Source organism: Carassius carassius, chromosome 10, assembly GCF_963082965.1.
Source record: "Carassius carassius chromosome 10, fCarCar2.1, whole genome shotgun sequence".
In the NCBI taxonomy this organism is placed as follows: Eukaryota; Metazoa; Chordata; class Actinopteri; order Cypriniformes; family Cyprinidae; genus Carassius; species Carassius carassius.
The window spans coordinates 27,019,942-27,045,069 of NC_081764.1; the positions used below are offsets into that span (position 1 = coordinate 27,019,942).

Below are 25,128 nucleotides of genomic sequence, written 5' to 3' on the forward strand. Positions count from 1 at the left end.
CATTATCCTGGCATTGAAAAAAAGCAATGTTTCAGATTCATCTGAAATTACATGCCATACTTTCTGCCGCATTTCCCTAGGTGCTATTGGTTTGCGGGGTGTTTCTCATGGACCTTCATAACCCATAATAGGCCTACTGTTTACCATCAAATATATGTTATTTTGCGAATTTTTGTCCTCATTTAAAATGGCATTTCAGTGTCTTCACTGGTGCAGATAATTTAGTTTAGTTTGTACTTTTTATTGAACCTTTAAACCTGATACCTTACCTATCCTGTCCACTTCTCTCTGTGTTTCTAGAAAACTGATCTGATTTGTGATCGTATGTTACTATGAATCATACATAAAAGGATTTCCTAGCTGCTCAAGCAATAGCGCCACCGTGTGGAGAAAGGATGGTGGTGCTATGTGCTAGCCTACTGTTCCATAAATTCATCATGTATTTGTCTTAGTTTTTATTACCAAAATTACAAAACAGAGTAGACTGTTTACCTTCTGTTCTCTCAATTTGTTTTTCAGTTTGATAGTGTTATTCATATGATGAAATGGGAATTTTACGCGATTATTTTTCTTTCTTTTTTTTTCTTTTTTTACATCAATGTTCATTTAATCTCAACCAAATAAATAATGTGGCGCTCATTGCCACCACACGAGCGCGCAGTTCTGTGGTGCGCGCGCACCTGACACCTGTCACACTGTGACGAGTTTCATGCTCTTCTGATGCACGGGAGCAGAGCGGATCTTCATGAGCGAGGAGAAACGCAAACACACACAGATCACCGAAGCTGGATCAAGCCGTCCGAAACCCTCCAAACTTCCACTGGGCCGGGCCAGCAGGCCAGCAACCGCCAATCTGGACCGATGTGCTGGCCGAGATGTCTCGACACATTTATATCAGGAATAAGATCGGCGAGGGAATCCAAGCGCCCATATTTCAGGTGACAATGTTAAGACTTGAGATAAGAAATATTTGTTACTTTTTAATTATGTTGGATAACTTCATATAACTAAACAAACACCGCTATTATTATATTTAATATAGCAATGTAATCGTTTTAGTTGGTGTTTGCTTGTTATACTCAGTAGAACTGTTTTGAGTGATGCTAAACTGAACTAAACTTTGTTTTCAGAGGTTTCTGCAAATTTGTTGTTTGAATAAAGGTGTCAAGGGCACTTGAATGAAATAAAGCGCAGAGACTATATGATTCACTTTATCAAATCACATGAAATATTCAAGCAGAAGTAACACATTTTGCAAGTTACTTTTAATATCTGCATTATTATTTGAGTATATAGAGAATTCTTTTGGTTTGACACGAACAGTGAAGGAAGCTCATCTGACTACATAAAGAACAACCCTAATGCAGTGAAATGAGCTCACTGACCCACTTTTTGGTGGCCCTATTATACACTTTAAAAAGAACAAGGTCTCTTTCTATCCTCAACAGTACTATATAGCCCTAGAGAACCCTAGAAATAGAAACCAATCAGACCTGGCTAATTGATGTGTCCCAGTAGTCACATTTTTTTTTTCTTTTGTCAGTCCACCCCTATCTCTCTATTTCTCTCACTCTCCTTCAATTTCTTGCTTTTTCAAACTTTTTTTTTCAAACTTGTGTTTATGTACAGCTGTATTTTATTTATTTTTTTAATCTTATATCTTTATGTAACCTTAAGCTGAATGGCCGCTCTGTAGGCCTGCTGTTATATCAGTCCATTAATAATAATTTACATTGATGCAATTGGCTCTCATTACTGAATGAACTTCCCTCATTAATGGTCACTAATGCACTGCACAGTTTTATCTGCTGGCACCCTTCTCCCTCCCATCACCCACATTTGGATAACTTCCATGTTTCTACACCGTGTCCAGTCTATTCATATTTTACCTATGTCTAATTGATTTCTATGCAACATTCAGTCTATATTTCTGTCTGATATTATTCTTTATGTTTTGAAAGTGTTTTGTAACCTTTTTAGGATCTCAGCAGGTTCATTAAATTATATTTGTGTAATAAATTAAAAGCTTATCATGCTGCTTATTCAGATTCTGATCTATTAATATCAAATATAAAAATAATATAAGACTAATGCTAATTTTATATTCTCCGAGGTAAATGGCTGAGAAATGATCCGCCATATCTGAAGCAATTCATTCATGTTTTCATTATTGCTTCCTCTACAGGTCAACAGAGGAACATATTCAAGGCGTAGTCGACTGAAGAGGTCTGATGGCAGCACCACCTCCACCAGTTTTATCCTGAGACAGGTAAAGAAATGGCCCATTTCTGAAAATGACCAACCCTGTTTCTCAGAGCCAGTCTGGATCTATTAAAAAATAGATTGACTCCTTTATTGGCTTAAAGGTCCCGTTTTTCACACTTTTTTGAAGCTTTGATTGTGTTTACAGTGTGCAATATAACATGTGTTCATGTTTCGTGTGTAAAAAAACACAGTATTTTTCACACAATTCACCTATCTGTATACCGCTGTTTTCACTGTCATAAAAACGGGCTGATGACTTCCTTGTTCTATAAAGTCCATCCTTCAGAAACACGTAATGAGTTCTGATTGTGCCAGCGGTTCCTGTGTTGTGATTCGACAGCAGCTGAGCGCAGGCTGCCCTCCTGGAAACACGATTGGACTAGTTTTGAGAAACAAGTGGGCAGGAGCACGTGCTGGAGATGTACTTATAATCACAGGAGCGTTTTTACTGACGAGATGCGCATGAAAATTGCATTTGTTTTTTTGCACAGCCCTAACATCTAGTTAACAAAGCTAAACAGCGTTGCCCTTTGTGTAATAAGTTACAGAAACTGTTAAATGCACCAACTTAAATAATAAAATACACTTACCGGTTGTGGTCCATAAACAACGCCTTCTCCAGACAAAGAGGGAACTGCTCCATCTTTCAAGAATAATCTTTGTGCGAATCCGGCATTAAACTGATTGAGATTGAGGAAGTTGTCCTCAGCAAGCTGTCCTTCGCTAAATGTGCTGCACATAGTTTTACATGTGGATTATAACTATCGGGAACCGAGTTAAACATAAATTGTAACCATTAATCTCCAAGTACAGCGTCCCTGGGAAGGCCAAAAAAAGGTGATTGGATTCCGAGATGAAAATAACAGCGTTTTGACGACGTGACGACAAACACACTCTTCAAACGCAACTCTTCCTTCTTCTCCGTCGGAGCGCAACAAGACCACGCCCCCTTTTTGTGAATTCATGTGGGCGGAGGTTAGTCAAAAAACTTTAGTTAGTTTTAGTGACGTCATTACTGCAGGAAGTAGAGGGATGTAGTCCAAACAGGTCGTTTTTTGTAGGCGAATTCTGTTAAATAAAATATCTTGCTTGGCATTGAACTTTGAGCTTTAGAATTTTACAGATATTATTTATACTCTAACAACAACATTACACAATAACTAAAGTTTAAAACATGGGATCACGAAGAAGGGGACCTTTAATTAAATGATTACCTCAAGATCAGTCAACTAAACATTAGGGATAATAATCAGACACATTTAAAGGTCAGTGTAGCAAACACATTTGTTCAGAAGACAATCATTGACACCCTTCAAAAGGAGGGTAAGCCACAAACATTCATTGCAAAAGAAGCTGGCTGTTCACAGAGTGCTGTATCCAAGCATGTTAACAGAAAGTTGAGTGGAAGGAAAAAGTGTGGAAGAAAAAGATGCACAACCAACCAAGAGAACCGCAGCCTTATGAGGATTGTCAAGCAAAATTTATTCAAGAATTTGAGTGAACTTCATAAGGGCTGGACTGAGGCTGGGGTCAAGGTATCAAGAATAGGAATTTGGCTACAGTTGTCGTATTCCTCTTGTTCAGCCACTCCTGAAAGACACAGACAAAATCAGAGGGGCTTAGGAGAAGAAGAACTGGACCGTTGCCCAGTGGTCCAGAGTCCTGTTTACTGAGGAGAGCAAGTTTTATATTTCATTTGGTAACCAAGGTCCTAGAGTCTGGAGGAAGAGTGGAGAAGCTCATAGCCCAAGTTGTTTGAAGACCAGTGTTAAGTTTCAACAGTCTGTGACCATTTGGGGTGCAATGTCATCTGCTGGTGTTGGTCCATTGTGTTTTTTTTAAACCAAAGTCACTGCACCTGTACAGGGGCATCTCTAGAACCCTTTTCAGTGGGGGGGGGGGGGGGGCATGCTGGGGCACTGCCTCAAAATGGGGTGGCTGCCAGTGACAAAAAAAAAGAGCTAAATTCTACAGTTTATTACGTAAATCCTATTGATTTTATTATTTATTATTATTTTATTAACTTGAATAAAGTTACTTGTAAACAAATTTAGTAATAAAGCTCATTTTGAATTAATTTAGTTTTTTGTCATCCCTGTATATATCCATTAAGTTAAATTTGAGAGCCAGTGTTTATTATTTTTAGTGTTTTCATAAAACTAACAAGTTTATAAAATAAAAGCAATTTTAATAATGAGCAATTTTAAAAACCCAGAAGCAGAAATGATGTCAACCATTTTCTTTTAATAAGTAGTTTAGCCATTACAATATACAGTAGTTTTATTCACAATCTCTTTCAAATAATAATAAAAACTAATAATAATAATAATTTCCCCCCACTTTAATAATTCAAATGGTTTGGCCAAAACATCATAGTGTTTCATTCATCATTTCTTTCAGATTAATTTACAAAAAAGCTAAGTAACACAGAGTTAGTTTTAGCACTGTAACAGTTCAAATGAAAACACCACAGTTTAAAACAAAATGGAACCATTACATTGTGCTCTGCTAATATATAAAAGAACAGTCTTTAGTTTAGAAATGATAAAACAGTAGCAGAAAGAGAGAGAGGAAGAGAGTCGAAAAAGAAAGAAGGCAAACCTCAACTAAAACCACTAGATTCTTCTGTTTCGGTGGTGACTGGCAAACCGTCTAACAAAATCATCTAAGTCAAGACATTTGGCTTTCCTCACCTCAATGCTTAAGACTCCAAGATTACTGAGTCTGTCATCAGTCATGGTAGTGCGTAAATGTGTTTTTATGAGCTTAAGTGCAGAGAAGCTGCGCTCACAACTTGCACTGCTGACTGGTAAGACCACAGCTATGCAGCACAAACGAAAAAGCTGATAAAACACTTCTCTGAATGGCTCAAGGAAGATGGTAAACTCTAGGAGACTAGACAATTCAATTCAAATCAGAATTTCCTTTCTAACACCCTCCTCCAGTTCATGTTTTATGTCATCAGTATCACATTCATAAATTCTAGCAAAGCTAAAAATGGTCACCGTCACAAACTGAAAGAAAATATGCCGATCACCATGACAGTGTATATTGTTTGATAGCGCCCAGCGTATTTTACTTTTATTGTGTTTTATTAAACGTTGACTGAACATTCCATTGAAATCAACCACGACCAACGCGAGAAGAGCCTGACGGGGTAAAAACATTGATCTGAGAAAACAATAAACATATTAAACCATACATAAAGGTTACCTACCAGCTCTTTGTTTTGTGTCTTGACTTCCCACACTTGAAAAGTAAAAGTCCAAGTCCGCGATGACCGTTGGTTCTCTTACGCTGCACTTCTTTGAATCGCGAAGTTCAGTAGAGTCTATAAACTGATTGGCTGTATAATGAACCAATCACAAGACATCTTATGGGGGGGGGGGCACCTGGGGTGGCCAATCGAATTTCAAGGGGGCCCCCCCTGGTCACCACGTAGAGCCGCCCCTGCCCGTATACCAAGAAATTTTGGAGCACTTCATGCTTCCTTTTGCTGACCAGCTTATTGAAGATGCTGATTTCATTTGCCAGCAGGATTTGGCACCTGCCCACACTGCCAAAAGCACCAAAAGTTGGTTAAATGACCATGGTGTTGGTGTGCTTGACTGGCCAGCAAACTCACCAGACCTGAATCCAATAGAGAATCAATAGGGTATTGTCAATAGGAAAAATGAAAAACAAGAGACCAAAAAATGCAGATGAGCTGTAGGCCAGTGTCAAAAAAACCTGGGCTTCCATACCACCTCAGCAGTGCCACAAACTGATCTCCTCCATGCCTCGCCGGATTGAGGCAGTGATTAAAGCAGGAGCCCCTACCAAGTATTGAGTACATGTACAGTAAATGAACATACTTTCCAGAAGGCCAACAATTTACTAAAAATGTTTTTTTTATTGGTCTTATGAAGTACTCTTATTTGTTGAGATCGTGAATTGGTGGGTTTTTGTTAAATGTGAGCCAAAATCGTCACAATTAAAAGAACCAAAGACTTAAACTACTTCAATCTGTGTGCACTGAATTTATTTAATAAACGAGTTTCACAATTTGAGTTGAATTACTGAAATGAACTTTTCCTCAACATTCAATTTTTTTGAGATGCACCTGTAGGCTTGATCTGGAATGATGCTTGAATTATCAACTAAAACCTTTTTTCTTCCACTCTAATCACTGTAATCACTACTCAAAGTTGTAACATATTATTTAATGGACCTGTGATAACATGAACTAACAATTAACAGGTGCATTTTTATTAACTTACATTAACAAATCTATTGCTCCGTTTTAGTTAATGGTAGATAATGCATTAACTAACATTAACTAATGGAACATTTTTGTAAAGTGTTAGCATAACATTTTAATTAACTATTGTTAACCCTTTAATTACTACACACACGCACAAACATATCTGTATGTGTATGTGGGGTTTAGTTTAAAAACTTATTAGAAAGTGTGTTAATAAAAGTGGAAATGAAACTTAAAATATATTTGTTATATATTTATATATAATTTATTATATATAAATATACATATAATTCATTTATTGTATATATTTGTATTTATTGTTTATGTATTTATACTATTTACAAAAACTTCTTAAAATGTTTGTTTTAATTTATTCATTTTATGTTAAACTTTGGTGAGATTTAAAAATAGAGAGAATGTATATTAATAAAAGTGGAAATAAAAATATATTATATATTAATTATATATTTGTACATAATAAAAATTAAATGGAATTTTTATTATTATTTATTACATAAATATATAATTGATTTATTCTCTCTCTCTCTCTAATATATATATATATATATATATATATATATATATATATATATATATAATAATATATATATAAACGTATTTATATTTTTACAAATTATTTGATTTCATTTGTTAATGTTATGTTAAAATTTGGTCAGATTTTAAAATACATGTTTGTAAAAAATAAATAAACATTTTGGAGAAATTCTGGAAAAAAAAATGATTGTACATTCAAATAAAATGACAGACGGAAAGAAAGAATGAAAGAGGCAGAGGGAGGCTCTCTCTCTCATCAGCGCTCACAGTCAAGGAGAAAACACGTCAGCAGCAGCTCTGACTAGAAAGCTGCTCGGCCAATCAGCACGCAGCTGGTCAACTGTGTCATCAGCCTGAGATTGAGGAAGGGTTTTCTCTCTCTCTTTCTCTCTTACCCTCTGTCTCTCTCTCTCTGATGCGGGGAGCAGCACTGTGCCGTGTGTGTGTGTGTGAGTGTGTTGCTGAGAGATGATGAAACGTCCGCGTCAGAGAGCCGTAGGGAAGCTTCTCCCTGCCTGAGGATGTGAGAGAATTGGTGGCTGAACGAGGGATCCACTCCATCCTGCAGGCCGAGCCGTCTGCACAGGCCTGCTTTCCCTCTTTCTTTCTCTATCTCCATCCTCTCTTACTCGTGAGGCTTGTCTCACCCTTTTTTTCCCTCCTTGTTCTTCCTCTGTGGAGCAAGGGGATCGTCATCCCCCCCATCAATTCTTTTTCGTGGTGGTGGCTCCCTCCTTCTCTTCCTCTTCCTCCTCCCCCTCTCTCTCCATCTCCACCTCCTCCTCCTCTCTCTTTTTTTTCTCTATTCTTCAAGAGGACCTCTTTGGAATAGCAAACCTCCATGTATGACAATTTGTACCTGCATGGATTTGAAGACTCGGAGGCGGTGAGTTATTTTTCTCGCAATCAGAATTGGCTATTGCTATATATAGTTTTTTCCCCACTGGCTATGTGTGTGTGTGTGTGTGGTGGAACACTGGCTCAGCTGAGCTGCACATTCAGGGCCTATGAGACTCAGTGTACCATGATTTTCTAAGATGCAGCCCACCGATCTCCGTGGGTGTACTTTTGTAAGATGCTCTTCAGAGGCTTGTGTGTATGTGTCTTTCAGTATGTGTTGTTAATAGCACACATTCCCATTCCCATTGAACATAAACTCCTATTCCATATGGCATGTAAAAAAAAAAAAAAAGATTAATAATAATATAAAAAAGCATGTCTCTCATTTATTCACAGTTTGACTTTTTTTTGGATTACAATATGTGTCTTTGTAGGACCTGCCTGATCTCTTTAAGATACTGTCTGGTTGTTTAGGGGACAGAGCCTTTTCTTGCTGATGTGAAGAATGTAATGAGTCACATGGCTTAGGTGCCCCACTTGAACGCCTTAAAATGAAATCAAGCCAGAAGTCTGGAAAAGCTGTCAGGGATTGTGTGTGAGTCTAAGTTGGAGGCCCTTAGAACCCACTGTAATTCTCATCTGATGTGTTTATTTCAATGTTCTAAATGTATAGAGACCATTTATTTAAGATACACATCATAATCCATAATCAGGTTCATGTGGAAGAACATATGGTATATCATGTTGTCTGTATATTTAATCAGTATTAACATATAACTTTTAACAAGCAAACATAAAATCATTTTAAGATATGAATCGGCATGTATAATGTTCAAGAAACATATGTTCAATGTTTATGTTTAAAATTAATAATAAAATGCACACATATATATATATATATGTATACAGTCTATTCAAACACAAAATATATTATAATTATAATTTCAGAATTGATTACAAAAAAAAAATACAAGTAGTACATTGAGTTAAAAGCGAAATTTTGAAGTATAAAGACTGAGATAGTATTTCTTGTAAAGTGTACTAAAAACAATTCTTACAGTGTATGACTGGTTTTAGGAGTTTTTATATTTGTTTACCAATAAAATCCAGATTAATTTGAACCAAGTTCATTGCGCTTTGCGTTGCAAATCCAGTGAAATTGTGGATATATAGCTAAATTTAGTTAGACAAATATCTGTTTAACTTCATTTTGCGCCATTGTCGCTGTTTATGACATTATATATGAATCTTTAAAGGCCCTCTAAAGTCACTCTTCAGCAAAAAGAATGTCATCTCGTCAAAATCGAGGATGAAAGCCATTCATTTCGATTTTGGTTGTGGTTTTTTTCTTTCTTTTGCTCACAATCATCACTTCTGCTGTGAAAGATAAGCAAACTTGTGCATTTTCTGTTTCCCGAATCAGGCGTTTTGTGATTGGACGCACCGGCCTCAATTGGGTCCCTGCTGAAGTAAGCTTGTGCGGAGCGGCTGCCTTCAGGGAAAAAGTGTTTCGCCATAGGCAGCTTGCTGAAATTTTTTTAGCCGACTGTGAGGCTTTTTAGCTCTCTCTCTGCCTCTCTCTCTCTAATGTGATATTGACCCAATCATTCTTTTCACCGACTTAAGCTTATGTTGTTTCCAAATTGGATTAACAGAATACAGCTTCCTAGCTTCACTTCACTTTAAGCAGTATCTCATTAATTAGAGGACTATGTACATGCTGGTTGGATCTTCTTTATTATCTTAAAAGGGGAAAGTGTGAATACCTTACGGTATATGTTTTTATCGAGCTGATAAGGATCAGCTGCTTCTCTCTTGAACGTTATGGAGCCATCTGAGGACTTTTTTTCAGGTGAAAATGTTCAGATTGTGTATTGTGAAGTTTTTCATGGTCCTGAGAAACAAGCAGTGAAGGTATGTATGCTCAAAGGAAGCATGTTGTTGAATAAGAATGCAGAGAGGATATCCTAGAGTCTGTTGAGCTTTTCAGAGCTTCTTTTGAGAATTATTTGAACTCTTACTGTAAACTTATTATTATTAGGAGTAGTTTATGAACTTTGCTGACAATTGATGGATGATAGAATCTGACAAGGAAACCCATTGTTGAAATGAATATATGTCAGAAAAGGGTGCTGGAAGCTCATAATTACGCATATTTATAGTTTTTGTTTTGAAGATCATTGGTTTCTATCCAGCTGCAGTTATTTTAAGATAAGTTTCATAGTCTGTTACTCAATTTAGAATTCATTATTTTTATATTTGTCTTACACAGTGACAGGTGCCTCAAGGTGAGAATCCAAATCAATTATTTCTGCACATGAAAATATTTGATGACTGATATTTATCCATAATTAATAATTCACATTATCGTATCCATGTTACACACCGCACATGTTTGTGACAATACCAATCACAAAGTTTAATTAAAAATTACATATGAAATAAATGTATCTGTTATGTTCTCTGTTAGACTATGTAAAGTAGACTGTGAACAAAAGGTGTTTACCTGAAGTCACCTTCAGCTCGCAGGTGTATTTTTCTGCTTGCTTAAGGAGCATGTATCTATGTGGGTGACAGCTCTAGTAACAGAGGTACAGGTGCGTTGTTGCTGACCTAGGTTTGCAGCGATCAGAATAGGAAAATGAGAATCACAGACATAATGAAAATCCAGCAGAACCAGACCAATGTGAATAATGACCAAGGATGATGGTCCAAGTGCATTGTAAAAAAATAAAAAATAATAATAAATTAGTGAAATTTACAGATTGACCTTAAATTAAGAGAAAAAAAAAATATTCAGTGAAATAATGTTACTACACATAAAAAGTTAAATACTGAGGTAAATAGGAATATATAGAAGGTGCACGGTGTCGGACAAACACAAAACAGCATCATGGTAACACATATGACACAAAAATAAAGCAATAAACATTAATTTAACAGCATAAGATGTAAACCCTAATGTACATAACTGATACGTCAAAACTAAATGCCGTAATTTCACACAGAAGTCTGGAAATGTAATTTTAAGTTTGTTTGTTTTTTTCACTGTAAATTACAAGACGACTTGTTCTTTTCGCCTTCAAAAATGGTATATTTAACAGTATATTACTGTAAAATGGCATGAAATGTCCAATTAGATCTATTACAGTTTTTCACCATGCAGAGTAAGGAAACTTACCGTAAATAAATTACAGGTTTTTACTGTAGGATATTTGCAGTCTTTTACCATTCAAATTTTGATCATATTGTACAGTGTGGATGGTCTGATCTTTTTTTATGCACAAATGTTGTCAAATGTCAAAATAGTTTCAGGTAAATCTCTTTTCTGTCATTCTCATATTTGGAATGTATGTCTTATTTTCCACTTTTGTACTATTTTGTACCACTTCAAGGTTGTGCAAGGGTTCTTAACCACAAAATGATCATTATTCAATTTATTCATGAGAATTTTTTTTACCCTAATTCTGACCTGTAAGATTAAATTAATTTACATTCATTTCTATATGTAAATGTAATCAATTATGATTTGTTTTACATAGTGGGATATCACAGTCTGCCATTCATCAGGGCATGCCAAGTATCTGAATACTGAATAAATATTGACTTACATATAACATTTGGAAGTTTCAGTAATTGGTTAATCAGTGAAATTAGCCATTTTTATGACCTCCCTCCTTTACAGCCATGACCAGACTGTATACATGCAAGTAATTTAGTATGTGCTGTCTGTTCACAGGGTTCAGCTGATTCCTACACTAGCAGGCCGTCTGATTCAGATGTGTCGTTGGAGGAGGAGAGGCCGGAGGGGGTTAGTCAGGGCCAGCAGGAGCGAGAACAACAGGCTGCACTGCAGCTCGAGAGGGCAAAGGTCACGACATACACAAATCACACTTAATATGTATTAATGCCATAGGAATTCTAGTATAATAGGGTGGACACATCTATAACAGTGTGGACAATGCCTATTATGATTACACTTATAAAATAAGTAGAATTTATAGTATGAGTACAATTAAATTAAAAAAAGTATTATGTCCACCCTATTTGTTGACTGAGTCAATGAGGTGGACATGAACAGGTTGTACATTTAGTGTGTAAAAATAGACATTAACACATTTAAATTGCATTTTATATCTACATTCACAAATGTCTAACATCACAAAATAAAGGAAAACATTAATATAGCTGACATCAATCTTAAGCTAAAAGTCATAGTAACAGAATGGGCATACATTCAAGTGTTACATTTTCACATATTAAGCGTGTCTTTATTTATTTATATATATATATAATTTATTTATCTATTTTATTCAAAAATATCAACTTACAGGCTAAAGCGGTGGCCTTTGCCGTGAAAACAAATGTCAGTTACTGTGGAGCACTGGATGAAGATGTGCCTGCGCCAGGAACTGCCATCTCATTTGATGCAAAAGATTTCCTGCACATCAAAGAGGTACTGTGGCATGCTGGCCCATTAGTGAACAGGTCACTGCTGATTCAGATTCACTGATGACTTTGAATATAGAAAATGCTCGGTGGGGATAAAGTTTTTTTTCCTAGCTTTTATTTATTTTTGTTATTTTCTGTGCTCCATATGCAGAAGTTTAATAATGACTGGTGGATTGGGAGGCTGGTGAAAGAAGGCTGTGAGATTGGTTTTATCCCCAGTCCTCTGAAGCTGGAGAATATCAGAGCACAACTGGAACAGAAGAAAAGCCGTGTCCAAGGGTAAGCAGACAGAGAACATACATACTTACCTAGGGCAATGGAGCATTTGATTTTCCACAACCTCTTAGTCTTTAATATTCTGTCTGTTTATCAACCTGGCAATAAAAAATTCATATGTCCACCCTATTTGTTGTATATCCACTCCACTGAGTCAATGAGGTGGACAAGAACAGGCTGTAAATTTAGTGTGTAAAAATAGATATTAGTAAACACATTTAAATTGCATTTTATATCTACATTCACAAATATCTAAAGATGTGCACCATTACATTTTATAGGCTCATTTGTGTTATGCAATCTTTGATCCGTTAATAAAAAGTTTTTAATTCCATTTGCATGTGTAGAAAACCAAATGCTCTGTAGTTGCTATTCTATCGGTACAGCAGATACTACAACTTGTGGATACAGCAACAAAATATTAAGTCTTATTATAGGATACAATAGACAATATGAAAAATGATTTGGAATTATTCTTAAAATATTCCATTCCAAAATTGGTGGGTTTCAAGAACAGAGATGGCATCATAAAGAAAATTGACTTGCATTCAATCAGTTAATCTGGGAGCATGGCATTGCTTGAAATTTGAAATTAGATAGACACCCAGATTAAAACCAGAAAGTATGGTGGGTTTTCATTTCAGTTTCACACCAGATCTGAATTTTCACCCATTTGTTGTTGTTTTTCTCCAGTTGCCTGTTACTTTATGTAATCAGGACTGTTATATTGGCCAAAAACATCATGGCTTGAATTTGAACCCGATAGTTGTGTGTGCATTTATCACATTTTACTGTACTTTCACTGTTGCTCATATTTACCATGTTTTGCTTACTGAAATCCAGAACCAGAGCCAGACTTTTGGGTATCGACATAAAGTCCAGTCTACAGTGCAGTTTGTTCTGGCCAAGAACATCCACTTAATCTGTCTGTCAGCATTCATTGTGTTTCTGTTTCTGTTTTGTTTTTTGTTTTGTGTTTTGTTTTTTGTTTTGTTTTGTTTTGTTTTGTTTTGTTTTGTTTTGTTTTGTTTTGTTTTGTTTTGTTTTGTTTTGTTTTGTTTTGTTGTGTCTTGTGTCTTGTGTCTTGTGTTTTCTTTTTTGTTTTTTTTTGTGTGACATTTAAAGACTGGAAAAATATAAAATGATGTGTTGTGTTTTTTGCTTTGCTTTGCTTTGTGTCTTGTGTTTAGTTTTTGTTTTGTTTTGTGTGACATTTAAAGACTGGAAAAATATAAATGATTAAATCAAGAGAGTAACAAAATACTAATTAAATATTGGTGCCACAGTTTCTGCAAGCAGTTGTAGAACTGGCACTGAAGGAATACATTTGATGTTAAGAATTAGTAGTAAATAGTTTTTTGTGGAAATAACATGAAATAAAAATAATATACAGCTGTGCACATAGGATATGGTGTCTCAGCTGAATATATTTTAAAGGTTCCATAGAATGCATTGATACAATATTTTAAATCGTTCTTTGATGCCCACAGAGTGTGTACATGAAGTTTTATCTTAAAATACCGCACAGATAATTTTTTATAGCTTGTTGAAATTGCCACTTTTAGGGTATGAGCCAAAAACGCTCATTTTTTTGTGTTTGTCCCATTAGAATGAAAATGAACTGGTGCTCCCGTCTCCCTTTTCAGAAGAGCACAGAGCTTCAAGAGCTCATGCTCGCAGGCATACCACCGGTGTTACGGTTTAACTGGTGGTGACCATGTTACTGACCTCACATTGTTTCCAAATATAATTTTTAACTGCCACATTCCTATTTGCGGTCATTCTGGTAGCACATGAAGGCGATATTAGTGAAAACAGACAGAGACAATGGCAGCTTTAGCAACATTAGCCTTACAGAGAGCCAAGAAGCTCTTTTGGGGGGACAAAACGTGTGATACTTACTTTGTCTGGAGTCTGGACGTTTGCGCAAAAAGCGTTGGTATCGATCCATCTTTCAGAAGCAATCTTTGCACAACTCCAGCACTGAACATAGTTTGTGAGGCAGTCCGGTGTAAAATGTTAGCACAAATGTGTAGGACTTTTAATTTTTTTGCCGGGACATTTCCTTCGAAAATGAAATTTACCCACCATATCCTCAGCGGTCTAAGGAAACTCCTATGTTCATTGGAGCATCCCAACACATGACACTTTTAATGGCTCTTTGACGCTGACATTGTACCTCCAGCCGCTACAGCAAGAAAACAGTAATGGCGGACCGCTGCTTCTCACTCAGGGCTGTAAATATTCTAATAGGGCAGAGAGCATCACAAATGGGTGGGACTTTCCCAGAGTATGACATCATAGTAGTGAGACATCTGGAACTGCTAGTGTGGAGAGACTGTTTATGATTTATAGGTATTATAAAACAATGAGTGCAAGGATTTTTACCATTATAGGCTGTTTGTTTTCACACACTGCAGCTGCACAACTATGTTCAAACACCTTATAAAAGTGATTTTTGCATTCTATGGCACCTTTGAAGATTCAGTTCTATTAACCTCGCAAATATTGTTCATTGTTCAAGCCTGGTACTACAGTATATAAACAAGCTTTCTCTCTCCCTCTCCCTCTCCCTCTCCCTCTCCCTCTCCCTCTCTCCAGGTAGACTTATACAAATGTTTGCACCCTGGAAATTACTAGGAAACCAATTAGATTTAAGCTTACCATTTTGGAGAGCTCTTGCGATTTTAGTAATATCCATCAGATGGTCTATGAGTCTGACGCTGATACTACCAGATGAAAGACCCAGTATCAAATTATGAGACAATTAACTTAAAACTTGAAATGATCCAAAAGTACAGGAATATATAGAGATTTAGAGTAGTCCACTTGTGTGTTCAGACACAATGACTAAAAATGTTCTATCTCTGTCTCTGTTTGTCTGCTCATTTCTTTAGTAAGTCCAGTGGAAGTTCCTCCTCTAGTTTGGGGGATGTGATGTCATCAGGTGAGCCAATGAGCTGTTGGGGGTGGGGCTTTATGAGATGGGGGTGGGGTTACAGGAATCTCCCCAAAAAAACGGAATCGTAGGCAATTCATCAGTGGATGATTTTACTTCAACACTGTCTTGCATAAGGCTCTTGTGAGCATGGGACAGTGGACCATGAATGACTTGAATGGCTTTTTCACATTTGTAGAACTTGCTTATACTTTATTCTGACTTCCCTTCTTTTTCCTTTCTTTTTACAGGCAAGCAGAAACAGAAAGTGGTAAGTGTGTCCACACGATGGAAGAATCATCACCTTGCCTTCCTGTCCAGTCATTAAAGAGATGTATTTCTGCCACCACTGTCCTCAACTCAAATTCCTTTCTACAATCATTCCTCAAAACAACTCTTATTGTGACATACTTTGACCATGTAGTGCTTTGTTATTTACCTATGATATAATCTACAGACTGAACATGTGGCTCCCTATGATGTTGTGCCTTCCATGAGGCCTGTGGTGCTCATTGGGCCGTCGTTGAAAGGATATGAGGTGGGTTGTCCTAAATCATGTGGTGGAGGTATATTGTCATCAAACTTGGGTCTCTGTTTTTGACAGAAAAATGCTTTTGTCAAAGATCTGTAGAGATTTTTCAGGTGAATCAGCGAATTCATCATAAAATAACAATGAACAGAAAATTCCTCCTTCAAGGCCGTAGAGCTAGCATTCTTTGTTTATGACTGGCTGTGTGTCTGTGTGTGTGCATGTCGGGTTATTGATACCAGCAAAATATATTATCTATTCCAGTCTCTCCAACTCTACACAGAGAAAACAAAAACATACTCCTCCTCTCCGCCGTTCAGTTACCACGGAAACAACCTTCCGGGGTCCAAGAGACGTCAGTGCTAGAAAGTAGAGCACGGTTTGAAATTAGAAAGAGACAGAAAAGGGAGAGAATAACATGAACAGTGATGGAGGGAGGGAATCGTTGAGAAGAATGAAGGCATGCAATAGACAATTTATAGGGAGTAACTGAATGCAGAATATTATTTTTTTTTTTGTAAGGATTTCATTTATATACGCAGCTGCTTGGTGTATAAATTACAGGGAGGCTTGTTTTATTGAGACTAAGTACATTTTTGAGTTGATGAGGCAGGAGTTTTGTTCCTTAAAATTGACCAGTATGGAACCTTAAGTGACCAATTTGGAATGCTCAACATATGCAGCACTTTGCACAGGAGAACTGACCAGCAATTATTAGAGTGCAACAATTGGGTTCTTCACCTCTTTCTATAGGGAAATTAATATTAAATGATAGCTCATAGACCTTTAAAGACAGACTTACTGTGAGCTACGAGGTTGTTAATCGATGGTATATGATTTTGTTCAAGCTATCAGCCCACATTATTTTAATACATTTTTCTAAATAACGGTGTTTGACAGAAGAATTATGAGTGAAAAATACATTACCTATTACTCAGAAATCTCGACCAATCGAAGAACCAGATCAAGTAAATAGTGCCAGATGAAAATATTTTTTAAATATTATAGAACTCAATTAGGTCCTTTGCAATGCCTCATGGGATTGTACACTTCCTTGATTAAAGCTTAAGCTATGTTTTTAACTTTGTCTTTGATTTGTTTCAAATTAAAATGTGTAATGTTGTGGTTCTCCTTGTAGCTGCTTGGTTTCATAGCTTATAACAAATTTTTAAAATACATATAAAAAAAAAAGGGAAAAATACTTTCGGAAACCATGGCTTCTAAAAAAAAAAAAAAAAACACACAAAAAACCCCCATAGGCTGGCACTGTTGCACTTTATTTTAATGGAGTTTGGCGTTAGCATGTTGCTTCACTACAGTAAAATACCCTTATAGCATAAACATGGCACACACACAATTATTGTTTTAAAACAGATCAAATATTTTTTTAAATATGAAGTTATGTAAAAATGAATGTGTCGTTACACTTCACTTGGAGAGAAGGAATGAGAAGATCCAGGAGAATATAGAAGTATGAGCTTTAATTCAATCCACAAGGAGATACAAACAAAGGAACTGATAAAATTATATTAACCGCGGACAGAGAACTAAGAACACCATTTAAAGACCGACACTGATAGGACATGGCTGGAATCAAATTAACTAAACGCGGAACACCTGGAACTAATGAAATAGAGGACAGGAAACATTACCGAATAAGGAAAACTGAAACTAAGACCGGGGTTAAAACAAGAAAACTCAAGTCCACAACATTGACATGACACCCCCTCCAGAAGGCATGACCTCACGCCACAACAACCAAAGGGGAGGGGGGGGGCATGCTGGAATTTCTCCAGGATGGACACAGGACAGTGGACCTTCAGAGCAGCAACAACTCGGGAGGCCATGGTGGCTCTGGAGAACATGATGGAGCTGGAGACCTGGGAGGCTATGCCGGCTCTGGAGGCCATGGCGGAACAGCCTATAAGGCTGCGGACCCAGCCTCTATGGCTGGATCCCTACTGCCCCCCCCCCACCTCCCGAAAGAAAAAAAACTCGGGTAAACTGACGGGGCTGAACTCGGGGCCTGGGGCCCTCCCTGATCTTAACGGGGGATCGGGAGCATGCCCTGGGGCGAGCTCTGGGGCTAGGATGTACAGTCTCTTAATCCTCCTTGCTTGGGTTGGGGGTGAGTTTAGGAGTGGCTGGCGAGCTTGAAAGTCATGTTGCTGGCGTATATGGGCTAAGGACAGAGACAGTGCTGGGAGGAAATGGGTGGTTGGACCATTTGGCTAGGTATGTGGAGGTTCCTGGGGAGGGGTGAGCTGGGGCAACTCGGTGGTTTTCAGGAGGGACTAGATGAAGATTGCTCCAAGCTTCTTCGACCTCGAAATTAGAACCATTTAAATAAAATAGAACATGATTTACCAGCTTGATCAAGGGAAAACTACATGTGGAAAGATCAAAGCTGATGACGTCTTCATCCAGCCCCAGCCGAAAACAGACACGGAGTGCAGAATCTAACCAGCTCACCTGGTTGGAGAGCTCTAGGAACTCCTCCACATACACATCCAAATTGCGACTGCCCTGCTATTGACGTCACAGTCTCTCATCAGCCGTAGTCATAATGTTCGGTCCGCTGTTCTGTCACACTTGACTTGGAGAGAAGGAACGAAAAGATCCAGGAGAATATAGATGTATGAATTGTAATTCAATCCACAAGGAGTCACAAACAAAGGAACCGATAAATGACATTTATCAGCAGACAGAGACCTAAGACCTGAGAACACTATTTAAAGACAGACACTGATGGGACATGGCTGGAACCAAATGAACTAAACGGGGAACACCTGGAACTAATGGAACTGAGGACAGGAACAGGAAACATGACCAAACAAGGAAAATAGAACCTAAGACCGGGCAAAACAAGGAAACTAAAGTCAACAACACTGACATGTATCATGTAAAGTGATATAAATACACTTTTAACTACATTCTAGTAATTCTCAATCACACTGAAATACTCTTTATATCTTTTGTGCAGGTCACTGATATGATGCAGAAAGCTCTTTTTGACTTCTTGAAACACCGGTTTGATGGCAGGTAAGTAACAAAATTGGTTTATAGATTTCATTATGTTCCTGAACATCACTTAGAAATTGAAAATATGGAATAATTTGTTATAAAGAAGATAGGGTGGTTTATATGTTATAATAGGGCCTTTTGCGTCGCGGGAACCTTTTCATAGTACCAGAACTAATTGTGGAACTATCCACTTTTGGGCATTTTCACAACGCTGGAACTGGGTGCCTTTTTCGAGAACCAAATTAGCTCCTAATCCGGAGCAGGACAACTAACAGCACAACTAACAGCACAACTGGTACAATCCGTGACGCAAGTAAACATTGATTGGCCAGATGCGTTCGAAAATGCCCTCACCCGCCATGATTTAAAACGCTGTGTGAAACATGCTGTAAACATTACGCTGTCGACCAGCTTACATCACGTCCTAGTACACACTATCAATGCGAATGCAACTCTTTAAATGGTACTGGGAAATATTTTGCGCAAAATCTTCCCAGTACTTTAGTACTTTACATTTAGTTCTGGAACTAAAGCGGTGCAAAAGGCCCTAATAACAGGTTTTCACTGCAGCTAACCACAGATAATGTATTTATTGTCCTAGGATAACTATCACACGTGTGACTGCAGATATCTCACTGGCAAAGAGATCAGTGCTTAACAATCCCAGCAAGAGAGCCATTATTGAGCGCTCAAATACCAGATCCAGCCTTGGTAAGATACAGAAAGAGCTGAAACATACCTCACAGAAGGTTATTAAAAATAAATATTCCAGGTTAAATTCAAGTTCTGGTCACCAGTATCTGAGACATGTAATCTGTTACATTAGAAAATAATTTTGACTTAGTTTATAAATACAAGGAAAGCTATATGTACAGTAATGCATTTACTGTTCAAGTCTATGGTTCTAAGTGTACTGTAAAGGCCCGTTCACACCAAGGACGATAACTATAAAGATAATGATAAAGATAAGTTCTAAAAATTGTTTGAGTCCACACAACAACTATAAAAATAAAGACAAAGAGGAACAATATATATGGAATCAGTTTCAAAATAATTTTTCTCCAGCTAATGAACGATAAAAATTTAACAGCCAATCAGAATCCTTCCTGCTGTAACGAGCTCAAGAATTTAAAGCGGCAGACGAGCGTGTGCTTAAAATAAAACAGATGATATCATTATCTGCTGTGGACTCTTATATCTTTATAGTTATCATTTTTGGTTTAAATGGGGCTTACGTCTAAGGGTGCTTTCACACTAGAACTTTTGGTGCGCACCCGGGTTCGATTCACATCAGAGTTCGGGTCGTTTGGATGATGTGATCGCTGTCGTCCAAACTTGGGTGAGCACCCGCAAACCGTACCCAGGTCCGCTTAAAAGCGGTGGTCTGGGGTTGGTTCATGTGAACTCTGGTACGGTTCACTACTCATGTGAACGCAATTAATGATGTATTATTTGATGAAAATATGTTTATGTGCATGTTTCACTCACTTTCCTGACAAGTGTGACTGACGCGCTGCAAGCAGAGAGCTGTATATCTCATTTCTGTTCGCCTTCAGCATTCTTTAGAGCATTTGCAGTACATTCATAAGACAGACACAAGTGCCGTTATGTACCAAACCTTTGTAAACAAACCGAACGGTTCAGAAACGTAAATGCATAAAAGTAAAGAGGGTAATGTTATGCATTTTCTGCCTTCTCCTGCACCGTCGTTACTAAACAACGGGGTAAACAGCTGCTGGCTTGATGACGCAAGCGAACCGTTCGGTTCGGACCTATATAAAATAGCGGGTTGAAGGGGAGTGGGGAGCAATTGAACTCGGGTTCGGATCAAGCGAACCAAGTGTGAAAGCACTTGAAAGTTTGAAAGTGTACTTTAAGAACTATTTTTTTTGGCGAATTGTTCACCACAAAAATAGCAGTGTGCGCTAACAAAGTAAATAGAGTCAATTTTGATTTCATGTGTACTTTAACCTAGAATATTCCTTTAATCTGACATACTGCCATCAAATACAGTATCAAAATGAGTCACTTCTCTTTTTGTTTTATTTGTGTGCGAACTGTAGACTGATAACTCTTTGTGTGATATACATGTACAGCTGAGGTACAGAGCGAGATTGAGCGCATATTTGAACTCGCTCGCTCGCTCCAGCTGGTTGTGTTGGATGCAGACACCATCAACCATCCTGCTCAGCTGCTGAAGACTTCACTAGCACCCATTATCGTCCATGTCAAAGTGTCCTCGCCAAAGGTGTGACATTCAGAGAAACTCATGTCATGGTTTTAGTGTTGCATTAGAGAAAGACCGATCAGACTTCAAAATCTGATGGAGTAATTAACTCTTCTGTCCTGTAGGTCCTCCAGCGGCTCGTCAAATCTAGAGGAAAGTCACAGAGTAAACACCTCAATGTACAGCTCGTAGCCGCAGATAAACTAGCACAGTGTCCTCCGGTGCGTCTTCTCTTACGTAGAAACATACACACATATGGATGAAAAATACAGAAATTACTCCAGTTTTACCCAGTTATGACATAGTCGTGTGTGTGTGTGTGTGTGTGTGTGTGTGTGTGTGTTCCTCTTTAACAGGAGATGTTTGACATCATCTTGGATGAGAATCAGTTAGAAGATGCATGTGAGCACCTGGCTGAGTATCTTGAGGCGTACTGGAAGGCAACCCACACCTCCAGCAGTACCCCACTCAACCCTCTGCTGGGCAGAAACCTTGGCCCTGCTGCCCTGGCCCCTTACACTACATCTGCCATATCTGGCATGCAGGTACGCAATCCCAAACACACTCTTCACATAATAGGCATTTTTAGGGTGTTTATAGATTTATAATCAATACCAAGATATTTGGTCAAACTTCTTATGAATTTACAAAGTTAAATCACCTATATGTTTTGATTGGTTAAACATTGGTTCATTTTAAATAGTCCTGTGGTGTGTTTTAAAAGTCTTATACAAATATTCAATTTAGACTTTCGATTTAATATAATGTCATACAATCGTATATAATCATAGAAAAATGATGTTGCATAAAATAAATTGTATTTATTCAAAATATAAATTTTTAGTAACAATTTTTACTAAAGTTTACAAAGTTTTACTATCTTTTTTTATTAAAAAAAGAAAAGAAAAAAAAGAAAAACATACTAACTCCGAACCTTTGAAAGGTAGTATATATTATTACAAGAAAATCCAGTTAATGCTTTTTTTGTTTGTTTGTTTGTTTGTTTTTTTACTATTTGTTCATCAAAGAATATGAAGTCAATATATATAATAATAAATCAATATATTAAAATGATTTCTGATGGATAACGTGACATTGAAGACTGATGAAAATTCAGCTTTGCCACCACAGGAATAAATTATATTTTAAAACCGTTATTTTAAATTGTAATAATATATCACAATATTAGTTTTTAATGTATTTTGATTAAATGCATGCAGCCTTGATGAGCATAAGACACAAAAACATAAAAAATCTTATTGATCCCAAACTTTCAAACAGTAGTCTTTAATACATACTGCAAATGCTACCCTTCAAAAGTCTGTTCAGAACTTTTTAATGTTTTTGAAAGAAGTCTCTGCTGCTTACCTGGGCTTCATTTGTTTGATCAAAAATATGGTTCAGACATTAATATTGTCAAATGACAATATTGAAATGAAATGTTTTAAATTTTAGGTTTATTCCTGTGATGGCAAAGCTGATTTCTCAGCAAAAAAATATTCAGGGTAATTTAATGAATAGAAAGTTCAAAAGAACAGCATTTATTTGAAATAGAAAATTTTGTTAACATTATGCTTTTTTTTTTTTTTAATGTTTAAATGGTAGTGCTTATATTAAAAAGATAAAAACGTAATGCTATTGCAGGCTCTTACTTTATTTGGTACTTGTACATCAGAATCAACAGGGGCAAAAAACACGGCATGCCAACCACACTGGGGACCACTCCATCCCCAACGAACGCCGCAACCTGACGACCTCAGACGAGAACTACCACAACGAACGAGCGCACAAGGGACGGAACCGTGGCTCCTCTGGCTCGCAGCACGGCAGCAGCGGTCGAGACCACCACTACATGGAAGAGCAGCAGGGCTACCAGGACCCCTACCAGGACACCTACAAGCCCCACCGCAACCGCAGTTCCCCAGGCAGCTACAGCCAGGACTCACGACACCGGCTCTGAGCCACCCTGCCCTGTTTCGTCCTCCAAGCCTGAGCCACAGAGCCACCAAGCCAAGATGGCTTCTGTCCAGAATTGTATACATCTTCCATTATATTTTCATTTTGTTAGGGTCTCTTGAGCTACAAAGCAGAAACTGTTTAACCCCTTCTGAACCTTAACCATCTGACCAAAGCCTGCATTTACATATGCTTATACAAGGCTCAACGTGTCTGCCTGGGAAAAGGGAACCTTTCAACATGGAGCAGAAATGTTACATTTGTTATGCTTTCACGTGTTAATATGCTTGTTGATTTTTTTTTGTCTATTCTGTTGCAAAAGGGCAGGTTTTACTTCTTCTACCAAGCAACCATTTAACTTAAAAATGAAATGATTTGTTGGTCCTTAAGCAAAAATTCTGTGAAGCTAGCAATAGCCGAGAATCAGAGAGTTGTAAAGGGTGTATACAGGATCCTTGAAAACTGAACAAGGAGCTCAGTTAGCCTTTGTCATGTCATATTGCCAGCATGTTACCTGACCGCATGCTTCCACATTCATTAGTGCATAACTTGAGAGGACATAGGATGATGCTCTGATCATTGCCCACACGCAGGCCCCCAGGAAAGTGGCTGACAAACTGGAACATTTCAGTAATGTAACACAAACCTACTGCCAGCTGTCTTTTCTTACAGAAATGGAATCTTTAAAACCATGATCTTGGAGTTTTCCACAGCCTCGAAATCCTAGGCGGTGGAATTTCCACATAAATTCTGCCATAAATAGCAGGAATCTTAGATTTGGCCCCAGCCAGCCAGTCATCTCTGCAGGTTAGCTTGGTGCACTGCATTCTAGCCCATGGACTCATTTCTTACCAGGCATTATTTTCTAGTTGGGAAGACAGCTTAAAGAGAGCCGTAACATAGGAATGCTGAACAAAAGTGTTGCTGTGATCTAGTCCTCAGTAAACTTAGCAAGAATTGACATCTTATGACTAGTTTTCATCATTTAAAAGCTGAAATTATCGCACTTTGGTACACTGTAATTTAAATAGATCTCAAGGGTGCTTGGTGTCTATAAATAAAAATAACATTTTCCACAGCATACATATAACTCTAGGATGAACAGGTCAGTTTAGTTCTTTAGGAGTGACTGGCACCCTGTGCTCCACCCTGCCAACTGGACCTCCTCGACCGCTCCGGGGTGGCTCGCCACATCTCAAATGCTACAGACTAAACCCGACCCCGTCGTTGTTCCACTTGTACATTTTCAATGTGAAAGGGACTGGCAGAGGACAAGTAGATCCTCAACATATGGAAGCAGTTCAGACCTGGACCTGAAACTTACAGACCCAACGTCTTGGCAAACCATGGATTTCCTCGCCTGCATATTCTCGCCTTACTGATTAATGCTAGTTTGTGCATTTTCAAAAGAACACATTTTAAAGAAAAATCTCGGAAAAACTAAGGACCACAACGAGTACATTCTGTATTGCATTTGTCTATGAGCATGCTTCTCTGTTAATTATGAGGATGAATGAGGAATTTGGCAGTCGATGCCCATTTGTCTAAACAAAAAAAAATGTATCTCTGAATTCGCTGCCTGAGACAATCAGATGGAATTTTCTGTAAAACAGGAATGTTGTTCATACCTGTCCATCAACTTTTCCTCTCCTGTTTCACAGCAGCTTCATTTGAGCTCCAGATAAAAAATAAAAATGTCGTTTATTTTTGTTTTTTTTTGCAAATTAAAGATGGAAATGCAAAAATGCATGCATATCATTTTAATTTATAATAAATTTGAAATAAAATGTTTTATGGAATACAATTATGTAAAAGGCAAATCT

The 25,128-nt window shown here is 37.6% G+C and overlaps 1 protein-coding gene across 2 annotated transcripts; it reads left to right on the top strand.

Moving 5' to 3' along the window:
- The first annotated feature begins 711 nt into the window (after positions 1–711).
- On the top strand, positions 712–24,463 carry LOC132152029 (voltage-dependent L-type calcium channel subunit beta-4-like). 2 transcript variants are annotated; one of them, XM_059560664.1, is made up of 14 exons: positions 712–938; positions 2,186–2,269; positions 11,643–11,774; positions 12,237–12,359; positions 12,507–12,634; positions 15,529–15,578; positions 15,821–15,840; positions 16,027–16,107; positions 19,082–19,140; positions 19,724–19,833; positions 21,219–21,370; positions 21,475–21,570; positions 21,706–21,894; positions 23,025–24,463. In XM_059560664.1, the coding sequence occupies exons 1-14, from the start codon at positions 876–878 to the stop codon at positions 23,307–23,309; spliced, it is 1,572 nt and encodes a 523-aa protein (XP_059416647.1). In that variant the 5' UTR covers positions 712–875; the 3' UTR covers positions 23,310–24,463. The 2 variants fall into 2 exon arrangements, with proteins under 2 accessions (XP_059416647.1, XP_059416648.1); XM_059560665.1 differs by lacking the exons at positions 712–938; positions 2,186–2,269 and adding an exon at positions 7,438–7,949.
- The last annotated feature ends 665 nt before the right edge of the window (positions 24,464–25,128 follow it).